The sequence below is a fragment of the Nymphaea colorata genome, chromosome 4, assembly GCF_008831285.2.
Source record: "Nymphaea colorata isolate Beijing-Zhang1983 chromosome 4, ASM883128v2, whole genome shotgun sequence".
Lineage (NCBI taxonomy): Eukaryota > Viridiplantae > Streptophyta > Magnoliopsida > Nymphaeales > Nymphaeaceae > Nymphaea > Nymphaea colorata.
In genome coordinates, this window is record NC_045141.1 from 18,269,660 (window position 1) to 18,281,906 (window position 12,247).

Below are 12,247 nucleotides of genomic sequence, written 5' to 3' on the forward strand. Positions count from 1 at the left end.
CATAGTTTACATATATATATATATATATATATATATATATATTAAACCATAGTTTAACTTCAAGAGAGTAGAAGCCACTTGAAAAAGGGTCGAAGCCCTCCTCTCTTCTCTTTGTCTCCCGATTTAAGCTGCTTCAAGGCTTGAGTAAATATAAGAGTCGTTTGACAAGTATAATGTCATACTTACCATTCTTTGTAATCCAAGCAAAAGAAAATGGCATTCACATAAATCAAACTGATGATAGGTTGTTAATGCAACTACCAACCCAACCAGATAGTGTTATTTAGAATCTTGAAGTATTAAAAAAACAACATTGACAAAGCTCACATTTAGGATAACGAAGTATTAAATAAATAAATAAATAAATAACCTTGTCAAAACTTCTCTGTGTATCCTCAACCACGTAGAACTATTAAATTTTTCAGGAAAAACAAGAATCAAACGAGTTCGAGGTTCAATTTGTTGCAGTGTTTTTTCATTTTCTTCATGGGGAAAATATAGAGGTTAGGTACATAGTGATGTAAATTGGTTGGATATGTCTTGTTGCTAATCTGACTATGAATTGAATCAGTCATACTTGGTAAAGAAATATGAATCCGTTGTTAATCAGATTCGTATGCTACATGTAATCGCATAACCGAATTTGGTATTCATTGGGACCCAATAAAATTTCAATTCATCACATATATGTCGGATTTCATGATAGTTGGAATATGAATTAAGTTTTACAAAATATCTTCAAACGGTTTTAGAAAATATATTATGGGCTTGAATTAAAGATTAAATCCATTTTGCATATAATAGGATTAAGTCAAACGTGGTTGGAATAATGGCCAGGTTACTTATCTATGAGGCCAATTATTTATTTTTAGCTTACCGTGTAGGAGGCCAATCTTTCCAACGGATATTTTTTTGTGGATTTTAATCCAGTTCCTTGATACAGTGGACAATATTTGAGGGATTTTAATTCCTGCCCATTATACGCTAGTCAAAAATCTTGTATGTGAACAATTATCTCTTGGTAATTAATCTATGGATTGAAATCCATAGATTTTTATCCATGAACTTTTGCCTATGGCCATCAAACAGGCCCCCAAGGAACACAAGATGCTACTGGTGCATGGCAGATGCTGGATCTTCAATTTGTTATCATTCCTTTTCTAGATTGGAGGCATGTTAAGAAAATTCACTTGTTAGGTGGACCACGGTTAATGAGTTTCATTATCTTTCTCTTGGAAGCGGGTGGCAGAAACTAACGTCCTCGTTATCAACGCAATTATTGCGTTCCGAATACTGATCATGCTTTGTTGATGTTGCCCAGGAAACGACTAGCTTCTTCGCACCGGATCGCTTCCCGTTTGAAACGCTTCCTAGTTCCTAGAATCACATCGCCTGCTAGAGTGCAGTAATTGACCACCCATTTGCTTCCGCTTCACGTATCGCTTCATGTGTCTTTCCGTCTCTTTCGCCACCACGGGAGCGGCACCGTGAAAATACCTGAAGTTCAGAAGCCAAGGTGATCATATCAGTTTTCATTGTCCGCTCCATCGCCTCCACTGGGACGCTGGTCCGACGTCTTCATCGGAGCAGGGAAAAAGGGTCCGAGTAGGAAAGAACTCGTCGTCGGGAAGTAATCGACGGCACGCAGCAGGACGATCATCTGCCTTCAAGTCCTATCGGAGTGACCCAACAATTTGGGGAGGCAACCGGAACTGGTTTGGGGCTAGAAATGGCGGGTCCCAAAACCATCGATCCCGAATTGGTCATCTCCCACCAATTCCCCGAGGTGAACTGCTCATACTTGCTGTTGTTTTTTATTATTATAGAACATTTTCACTCGTAACGGGGCAATCATAATTTGCATAATTTTTTGAAACCTCGGACCGAGTTAATGAGCTGACTGGTCTGTTTTCCATTCATCATCAATCGGACAATAAAAATGGGGCTCACTGAAGGGAGATTTCACTTATTCAGAAAGGTACAAACTCAAGGAACTCTCCTCTCTAAGTGTTTGATTCTAGTATTCATCACTTCGAATTAATGCTCACTTGTCATAACTCGGTGTACATCGGGAAAATCTTTGCAATCATCAGGCAGGAGAAGCTAATTCATCGACATTTGTGTACACCATAGAAGCAGTCACTAATGTATTTGGTTGAATTTGTTTTCTTTCTTAAAAGAGACGTGGTACTTTATGCCCTTGGTGTGGGAGCATGTTCAGGAAATGCTGTGGATGAAAAAGAGTTGAAGTATGTCTACCATAACTTGGGTCAACCATTTGTCAAGGTACCCAATTTCTTTGTGTCATGTACATGTCCAAGATTTGATGGCAATTATTCATTATTTAATCTGTTTGATGTGATATTTGTGTGTGTGTGTGTGTGTGTATATATATATATATATATATAGATGTCAGATGGCTAAAACTTAAAAATCTGCACTACGAAACAGTTGCCACAGGAGCATTAGCAGCGGCAAAATTTTTACCCATACTAGCAACAAACAAACAAACAAACACACACACACACACACACAGAGATGAAAAATGAATGGAACTAGTCGAGTGGTCCGTCCAGTCACACATACACACATTAAAAACTAATATATTCTTCATGTCTAGGACTATAAAAAATCAGCAAAAAAATCATATTTTTTGGGCATACAAGATGAGTAAACTAAAAAATTGAACATTAATCAATACACTTTTATAAAGTCTTAATTACACACTTAAGACGCCATTTTTATATGGGTTTGTAATGTTTTGGACCTTTGGTTATGAAGATCACACCTGTACCTTGGATTTTATTTATGAGAAAATGAATCAAATATGTAACAATCTAGTTGTGACTGGTTTGTCTGGTAAAAAATGATGACTGATTTTCTCTTTCTTCTCCAACCTCCTTTCTTAAGGAGTTACTTATGGAAGGGGAGGAGCAATGCTGGAGGAGGTTTGGATGTTATGCAAGCTGGTTTCCTCTTGATGTTTTCTGTGTCTTCTACATCTAAGAATGTGACGACTTGCATTTGAAAATTCTGTCTAACTGTAAAATTCATTTATCAATGTCGAGCTAGGGCAGACTGCTGAATATTGTTTATCATTAACCAGAAAAACAAGCATTAAGGGCAGGACCTAAGTCACATGGGTACTTCAGTAAGGTCCACCTACCTGTGTCGCCGTACCCGTACTCAAAATAGGTACTTTGATGGGTACCTATAGATCCAAACTGCTTAATTTTACTTTGATTTAATTTTTTCCACCTTACTTTTATTCTATTCTTTGGATGTGAAAATTCGATTGATGTTCATATTAGACTAGAGGGCTGCTTGGTTGTCCATATGTTTAAAGTTTTTTATAGGTTTCTTAAACACATTGCTGGAAGAGCTGTTGATATATATTTTCTATGTTATTTATTTGCTAAGTCATACGGGTGCGGATACGGGGATACGGGTACGGACACAACAATTTTCACAATTCTCGGATACGCGGATACGACAAATATAATATTATAAAAAATTATAAATTGAAAAAAAAAACAATAAATTTATAGTTCACTATTAAAGTCACAAACAAAACATTGTTTATCAATATCATCATTCTAGTCATTTATCAAAAAAACAGAAAAAAAAACCCCAAAGAGAAAGGGAGAAGGGCTCAACTTAACTTAATGTCTGCTTTTTTTGTTCGAATCGGGTCTAATCCAGACCCGATCCAAAACGTATCCATGCCGTATCCGCACCCGTATCCCTGTATTGACACGGATACGTGGGCCAAATAGGCGTATCCGTGTGACATAGTTTATTTGTTTATGTTGATGTATATTTTTTATTTTGATACATATTTTCTAAGTATTTCTTATTGTTTATATATATATATATATATATATATATATATATATATATATATATATATATATATATATATAGGCCGTACCCCTGCACCCAAGATTTTTGAAAATGGTCAGTACCCGTACCCATGCCTATGTGACATAGGGCAGCACCATATTTCCTACTTGGAACTCAATCTGCTAATGATTTTGGCTTTTGGGAATAATAATATGCATAAACCTTTTTTTTGTCTCAAACGTGTAGAAAACGTGGTTAGAAAATATCTTCAACAATCAAATATTTGGGCAGGATGTGATTTGAATAGAGTCTTGCATAAGTGACTTTGCAGCTGATAAAAACTTTGGTAAAACTATATATAAGCATCAGCAGGTTGTTGGTTCTGTTGACTTTCAGAGAACTGCCCACTGAAAGGGCAACAGCTCATTTGTAAATCTTGTACCATGTATTTTGCACTGTCTGGTGAAGGTTGTGGTCATCCAATTTGCTAATTGAATTGATGCCTATGTCACAAAAATACTCCATTGTGAGGCATCCTCTCATATATATATTACATCAGCAAATTCTATAGAAATTTCTGAATCCATGAATTCTACCACATTCCTGCATTTATCTAGCAGAACATGATAAATTTTCAAATTTCTGGTATATCTATTTTTCTCTCATTTTGATCATATGAAAACATGTGTATTCAACCACCTGTATTCATACATATTCAGGTAGTTACATTAATGTGCAGGTTTTACCAACGTTTGCTGTCTTATTTCCATTTCAACTTGTCAATCAGCTTATGCGATTGCCAGGTCTTCAGTAAGTGAACCTTGCAAGCTAAAAGAACTGTTATTTGGTTATAGTCAAAAGTGGCCATAAAATTTCCAGTGTGGTCTCAGGCGTTGTGGTTTCTATTAACTAACAACATTCCATGAGTTCAAAGTTCAAACTGCTTGATCTTTGATTTTTGATAATTTAATCAGGTTCAATCCAGCTTTACTATTACATGGCCAACAATATCTGGAGATTTGCAAGCCTCTTCCCACAAGTTGCAATGTAAGATCTTACCATTTGTTAGAAACTCCTATAAGGCTATACCATGTGAAAAGGTTAGAGAGTAGAATTGGGATCCTGTGAAAGTGCACGAATTCTGTTGAATGGATTGCTGAGTAGTTCACACAGCCCATATTGATCATTTGTTATCGATGTCTTTGACATCCTTCATCCTTGTCCAAGAGGTGGTTCTAGATTCATTGTAGTATCAACAATGGGCTTAGATTTACAAAAGGTTGTAGAATGATTCTGAGCTAGATGCCTGGAGTAATTATAAAACGTAAAGGTAAGAAGGTAGGTGGCTCCAGAAGATGTGTTATATCATTTGAGAAAATATTGCAGAACACACCTAAATATTTGGTAATAATAACACATATAAGATTTCAAGATTGTAAAAGCACACCTAAGATTGTTATGATTAATTAAAAAGGTCCATGAGTTTCTTTTCTGTTAGATCAGCTGCTAAATTAATGAAAATTTTTACCTCTCCGTATGTACTCATCTAAACCTTAAAATATCTTTAGTTCTTATTCAAATATACCTAAGTATAAGAGTATGCCTAAAGTTGGTTGAAATAAAAGATTGCATTTGAATTTTCGAGCATGACCACAAAAATTTCATCAACCTAGTTTTTGACACAATTGGAAAAAGAGCAATTGATCTAAAATGTTTAACTTGCCTCAAGGGGCATAGCTTAGCTGGTCGGGCTAGGGGCCTGTATAAGGCAGGTCTTTAGTTCGATTCCCGTGGGCGCTATGCTCCTGTGTCTTAAGGTGGTAGGGCGCGGCATCCAAGTTGAAGGGTGCACCGTTCTATCACTGACACCGACACAACTCAAGACCCCAGAGGCAAGGGGAATGGGGGGCCCTTTGGGCCTCGCTTCGGGCGGTGGGATGATCCTCTCGTGCACCCGAACTTGCCCTCAGGGCTTTGTACAAGGTTCTTGGCTTTTAGCTATCAGGTAGTTGGTTTCTTATTGTTGGGCCATTATAAATTTGCATAAATCAAGTGCATCTTAATGAAACAAGAACATGGACATTTAGAGCATAATATACAACTTTATATAGCCATCCCATATGTAGTTTATCTTGTTACACCTTATAGTTCTTATGGAATTGCTTATTTATTCAGGTAAGAAATGAAGCAGTTGTTGCTGGCCTTCATGATAAAGGTATTTTTTTTTTCTCCTTTGAATGCATCATGCCTTAGGCAAGTTAAATGTTTAAAGATGTGACCTATATGGCCATACATATGTGTAATGCCCCACTATAAGAAGTTTAGTTTTGTATTGAAGATTGTGGGAAATCTTCAAAGGCTTATAAAGGGGTTGACTAAGTGGTTGATTTTCCTGGTTCCTAGCATTTTTTAGGTTATAATCGAAGCTATTAGAGGGTAGATTCAGATTCGTCATGCCGGGAGCCCAAGCGTGGTGTGTTCGATTCTTACAATAGCATCTGAAAATGGTTTAACAATCGGACCCAGGTTCCTACATGCATAGATGAATATACCTTGAAGGGGTGGATTGTAACTCCTCACTATAAAAAGTTTAATCTCATATTGACGATTGTGAAAGTCTTCAAAGGCTTATAAAGGGAGTTAGTTTAGTAGTTGATAGTCCTGATTATTAGCCTTTTTAAGATTGGAGCTGAAGCTGCTATGAGGGCTGGCTGGGATCATCAAACCCACAGCCCGAGCTCAATGTGGAAGTTGGTCGGGGTGTTACAATATATTACAGTATATATTGAAATCAGCCATGGCTAAACATTTAAAAGCTGTGGCCTAAATATACTATAAACCATTGCTAATACCATAAAGTGTTGCTGTATCCACAAACTGTTGTTAGTGCTTCCTTCATAGTGTTTTAGCAACAATTTCTAAATATTTTGTCATCTAATAAACAGCTTATTTCAATTCCTTCATATATATATATATGTATATACATATATCTGTGTGTGTGTGTGTGTGTGTGTGTGTGTGGGGAGGGCGGGGTGGTGGTGGAAGGAATGGGTTCAAGCAATCCCATTTGGGACTGGTTTATTTTCACCCCTCTTTTCCTGTCACTAGATTTTTCTTTATCACCTTTCATTTTTCCCCTCTCAACAACCAACTTAGCCACCCTAGGATTGGTGATGGAGCTTTTTTTGCTCATTTCCTGTATATATTTCATACCTCCTTTTAAATTTGCAGTGTTGCCACCAAGAGTTTGTTAAGAAGAAACAAAAATCTTGGCACGAGAAGAGCCTTAGTAAAGTAATCTGCTAGCTGAAACTTTGAATAAACATATGGCAATTCAATGGTCTTCTTGGGAAATTCTTCACAAACATAATGGCAATCTATTTCAATATGCTTAGTTTGCTCGAGGAATGTATGTTTTTTGTGTATACAAATTTTACTTTTGTAATTACAACCAAGTTTTTTTTTTTCTTTTTTTAAAAAAATCCCTATATCATGGAGAAAACTCTTTATCCTTGCCATGGCACAATACTTAGCTCCGGGATAGAGAGGGCCTTTGTTGCTTCTTACATCTCTATGATACTAAAGAATTACTTAAAAGCCTATAAAAACCAGTAGTAGATTTGTAATTCATCCCAATGGAGAGGAAGATAATACAAATTTCCTTTGTTTGTAGTGCACTTGATATACTCCATGTGAACCAAACTTAGAGCTTTGAAATTGGGTTTAAACATTAACATGCTTTATATCTGGTCTAGTAATAGACAAATATGCTGAGATCCCAACAACTGCTGAAAAGAAATAGGATTCTCCAAACATTCTCCACCATCATTTTTCGTCTGTACTCTAAAAGTTTTAGGTGTATCTGTTTTCTTTTCCCGCTGATCGAAGATTCTAGATCTTGTGATAAAATTCATTTCAAATTTGTTGTGACAAAAACTAAGTTAAATAACCTAAATTAGGCAATTTAATTTTTTCATCATAAAAGTTCTTGACTTGATGTGTTACATTTTTATCATATCATCAACATAAAATAGCAAAGTAACAATTCCTGGATGAGCATTTTTAACAAAAAGGGTGGAATTAGAATAACAAGATTTAAGCTTATGTTCAAACATGACCATAGTGAACCTATTAGTCCAAGTTTTGGAGCTTGTTCAAAACCAAAGAACTTTACGAATAGAGATGTTGAAACGTGGAGGAGCATCTGCTTTTACTTCACTTAGATTCCATTTGGAAAAACATCTTTTACATTCATTTGAAATATGAGCCATTTGTTCATGAAAGCAATTATTAATTTATTATCAAGGTTCTTAGTGAGGTCAAGCACTAGGTGCAAAGATTTTTTTTTTCATAATCTATTCTGTGCTCTTGAGAATAGTCGTAATGTATAAGTTTGACCTTGTTTCTTTAAAGAGACCTATTACTTCTATGTTTACCTTATAGATCCAATTATAACCTATTTATTGTTTTTTCTCTCTTAGTAGCCACCAAATTTCCCAAGTTTTGCATTTTTCTAAGGCTTCTCCATTGTTCTCATGATATACTCATCATAGGAGGAATCCTCTTTAAAATACTATTCCTAAACCAGATTGCTTGTCAATTTCCATATATTAGAATGTCCTAATGTTTCTGTTTAATGTCTTTTCTTCTATAAGGTGATTTCATCGGTACAAATGAATGAAGCGGTTTTACTGATCAATTAGATTAATCATGCACTGAAATTTTAATCTTGCAAAATTTCCTGGTTATGATGCAAGTTTATCTTTAATTTTGTAGGGAAGGCGGCTGTTATTGAGATTGAAACTACTAGTTATGACAGGGAGTCTGGTGAAGCTCTTTGCAAAAACCGGTTAGATATAAAAGCCGCATGTTCGGGTTCACAATAAAGTATAAACCTATAAAAATCTATCATATTATTGCTGACAACATTCATATTGCAGGAGCACTCTGTATTTACGTGGTGCTGGTGGTTTCTCAAAGTCATCATCTATGTACACATATTCCAGGAATGCAGCAAAGATGAATTTCTCAACTGGGTTCCCTGACACTCCACCGTTTGCAATTCATGAGGAATCTACACAATCATCTCAGGTATTGTAGACATAAAGTATTCAATTTGAAGCTTTACACTAATTTCATGTCTTGAATATTTTGTGTTTAGGAATTAGGACAAGAGCCATCTGTATATGCATTTTTTATCTATAGCTGCTGTGCCAAACGGAATTTTCCTTTTTAGGCATTTAAGACAAATGCATTTGCATATTATGAGCTGCATCCTTTTTGGAAGTTTTCTAACTTTTGTAATGAGTTTGCCGTTTCATGTAATTTATATCATTCTTGGTCATTTACTTTAGTTACCTCTTTTTGCTTTTGTATATTTAACAGTGTCTAGTCAAGCCAGTTGTGACAAGTGGACCGTGGTGACAATATTTGGATATAGCATCCCTTCAAACCTTAAGGGTAGGAAAGAACCAACTTGGGTCTGGGCTGCACATTGAGTTTGGCTTATTGTCTAAGCATAGCATGGGAACGATTGAGGGCTTAAATGAGCCTTCAATCACCAGCCCTAAAGTGACCTCAGCTAAGGAGTTGGCTCTGAACTAACCGCAAAATTAGTTCACTCAGAGAGACCCGATTAGGCTTGGTTAATGTTAAGTTTTTTTTCTATCGGATAAACTTTCCTCTGTCAATTTTCACTGGAATTAATTGTCTGTTATTAAATTAAATGTGATTTTATGAACATTCAAAGATCCCTCCCCCCACAACCAACAGGAAAGAAAAGGAAAATTGCCACATCAAGCAGAAGCTCCTAAACCCTAGATGCAAGGATCATCTTTCATGATATCTAAGCCATGGAAGTTCTGTTAAGCTTGGAAACTTAGTGGGCCTGATTTCTCCCCACAGGTGTTCAAACCCAAAGATTGAATCTGATCACATGCCTACAATCTTATTTGCTTCCATGGTTCTTTAGTACTTGTTTTCGTATCATGGCAGTCATACATATTTTACCAATGATACTATTGTCTCAAGACATAATACGAGGCCCCCGATTAACTGTTAGGCCCATCCACAAGAGGCAACATTTGGACATAACTTTACTTTCAGTTAATTCATTAGTGGCCTTGTTATGATTACCTCAAACTTGTTTCTTCTCAAACTGATCTTAGTCTATCTTTAAGCTTTTTGTTAATATATTGTAGTATTATATTGTTTCCTTATGCTGGCAATTTCTTCACATGAACAACCTTTTTCAGCTAAAAGGTTATTTTAAATCATAACTACAGGCACTGTTGTATCGTCTATCTGGTGATTATAACCCTTTGCATTCAGATCCTGTAGTTGCCAATATTGCAGGGTAAGTATCAGTTTGGCTCCCAAAGGTTGTCCTTGTTATGTGATATCAGCTAATGACTTGCAGTACTGTTTTACTGTTCCCCAGCTCTTCTGCTATCTTATTTTCTTTATGGTAAATACTTGATTTGACATTAATGTCAACAGCAAGTTAGTGTATGCGTTATATTTTTTCAGAGAAAACCTGGGATCTTTTGTCCTCCTCATTTGGCAGATTGGTATTTAAAATTTTTTGACTGCCTTGTTTGTCAGTAGCGTTATTTGTTGTAAAAGCTCTATGGCATTCACCTTTACATGCTGTACAATATAAATTTTCCATCGACGAATGGCATAGTTCAATGCAACTAAAGTTGAGCTTGTTTCTGTAATTGTTCAGTGTTTTGTTGCCCTTCATGTACTCCAATTTTGTGTGCTTGTCTTCATGGCCATCTACTGCATTTATGGATATATTAATATGGATTAGGTTGCCTGAAACTCATTTTATGCTCATCTACAGTTTTTATGTGCAATAGTAGCCATGCTTCTGTTACACCTAATGGCAGCTGTAAAATGAGGGTAATTGTTGGGAGATTGTCATCTACTTTTCCGTTATTACTACATTTAGGTTGTACAGTCAATTTTCTAGAGGTGCTGGAGCAATAACCAATTCTAGCTGAAAGACATGAGAAATTTGGTAGATTATCACTTAATTATTGTATTATCTGTTGAAATTTCTGAATGAGCTTTCATGCACTCACACACGTGATGAAAAAGTGTTTTGCAATATGACTGAACGTTTAGATTTATCTCTTTATCCTTGAGGCTTTTTCATACTTCCATTGTGGATGTTATTGCAAGTTCAAATGGTAAGAAGACGCAAAGATTCGTGGACCCAAATTTGTATGCACTCGTTTACATTTAGAATGCTTTCTCTCTCTCTCTGTTTCTCTCTCTCTCTCTCTCTCTCTAACTCTCATCCACAACACGTTGCAATGAATTTAGTATTAGCTTGGTATTCTTTACCTCCACTAGGGAGGTGCAGAGGAAATCTTTGCTGTGAACACCTAGCAAGGTTGCATTTTTACTATTAGCTTGTACTCTTTATCTTCACTCATACTTGGAAGTTCAGAGAAAATCCTATGCTGAAACGAGGTTTTCTCCATCCTTAATCTCATGCACCTATACCAAAAGCAAAGCACTTTCTTTGGGAGGTCTGAATAGTTTCCTCGCTTGACATATTCAAAAAATGTCTCTTCAAGGTTCTCTCGCCCGATATTGCATGGCCTGTGCACATTAGGATTTGCAGTTCGTGCAGTCATCAAGTGTTGCTGTCATGGCGAGCCGAACATGGTGAAGAGCCTAATGGGTCGCTTCCTCTTGCATGTTTATCCTGGGGAGACCTTGATTACAGAGATGTGGTTAGAACAAGAGAGGTACAAAAGACATGTATTTGCTTGCATCAATTATGTTAGACCCTCTACTCACAACTGCTACTAATTCTTTTTCATGTTTCTCAGGGTGGTGTACCGCACTATGGTGAAAGAGAGGAGCCAGGCTGTGTTTTCTGGTTTTGTGGTGTTAAACCGTTTACCTTCAGCCATGTGAATTCTGTTTTTTATGTGAAAAATGATCACAATAATCTTGTTTGGATGCAATGAGCAGATCTATATACAATCCAATTGCAACCTAATTGACATCCTTTGCTTCAGATGGAGAAAGCCTATGGTTTAAGATTTAAAGGAAACTGAAAAAAAAGGTTCTGGTAGGCCTATGCCTTCAGCTTTAATGCGTAGAGAATTACCCTTTTGTTGAAAAAGAAAAAGATTTAAAACTTGATTCCAGCTTCATTTTGGTTTTCTGCTAGTAGCACGTGAAGGTAGATCTTGCCATTGGATTGACCCAACGCAACCTGAAAAGGTGTATTAGTCTCCATCTTTGGTTCTATAATTGAATTTAATTGTGGTTGTGATTTTTGAAGTGCTAGATTAAGCAGCCTCAAGGGTGTAGCATAACTGGTCAGGGTAGAGATCGTTTAGACAGTGTATTTCTGTTTTGATTCCCATGGATGCCACTC

The 12,247-nt window shown here is 36.4% G+C and overlaps 1 protein-coding gene across 2 annotated transcripts; it reads left to right on the forward strand.

Moving 5' to 3' along the window:
• The first annotated feature begins 1,231 nt into the window (after positions 1-1,231).
• On the forward strand, positions 1,232-11,881 carry LOC116253609 (enoyl-CoA hydratase 2, peroxisomal). 2 transcript variants are annotated; one of them, XM_031628521.2, is made up of 11 exons: positions 1,235-1,786; positions 1,956-1,978; positions 2,181-2,286; positions 4,583-4,653; positions 4,818-4,890; positions 6,019-6,058; positions 8,620-8,692; positions 8,784-8,934; positions 10,128-10,198; positions 11,433-11,606; positions 11,691-11,881. In XM_031628521.2, the coding sequence occupies exons 1-11, from the start codon at positions 1,730-1,732 to the stop codon at positions 11,776-11,778; spliced, it is 927 nt and encodes a 308-aa protein (XP_031484381.1). In that variant the 5' UTR covers positions 1,235-1,729; the 3' UTR covers positions 11,779-11,881. The 2 variants fall into 2 exon arrangements, with proteins under 2 accessions (XP_031484382.1, XP_031484381.1); XM_031628522.2 differs by lacking the exons at positions 4,583-4,653; positions 4,818-4,890 and having other exon boundaries at positions 1,232-1,786.
• The last annotated feature ends 366 nt before the right edge of the window (positions 11,882-12,247 follow it).

Coding starts and splice junctions, on each gene's coding strand:
- LOC116253609 (XM_031628521.2), top strand. CDS start 1,730: ATGGCGGGTCCCAAAACCATCGATCCCGAATTGGTCATCTCCCACCAA. Junction 1,979..2,180: donor GATTTCACTTATTCAGAAAG/GTACAAACTCAA, acceptor CTTTCTTAAAAG/AGACGTGGTACTTTATGCCC. Junction 4,654..4,817: donor ATGCGATTGCCAGGTCTTCA/GTAAGTGAACCT, acceptor TAATTTAATCAG/GTTCAATCCAGCTTTACTAT.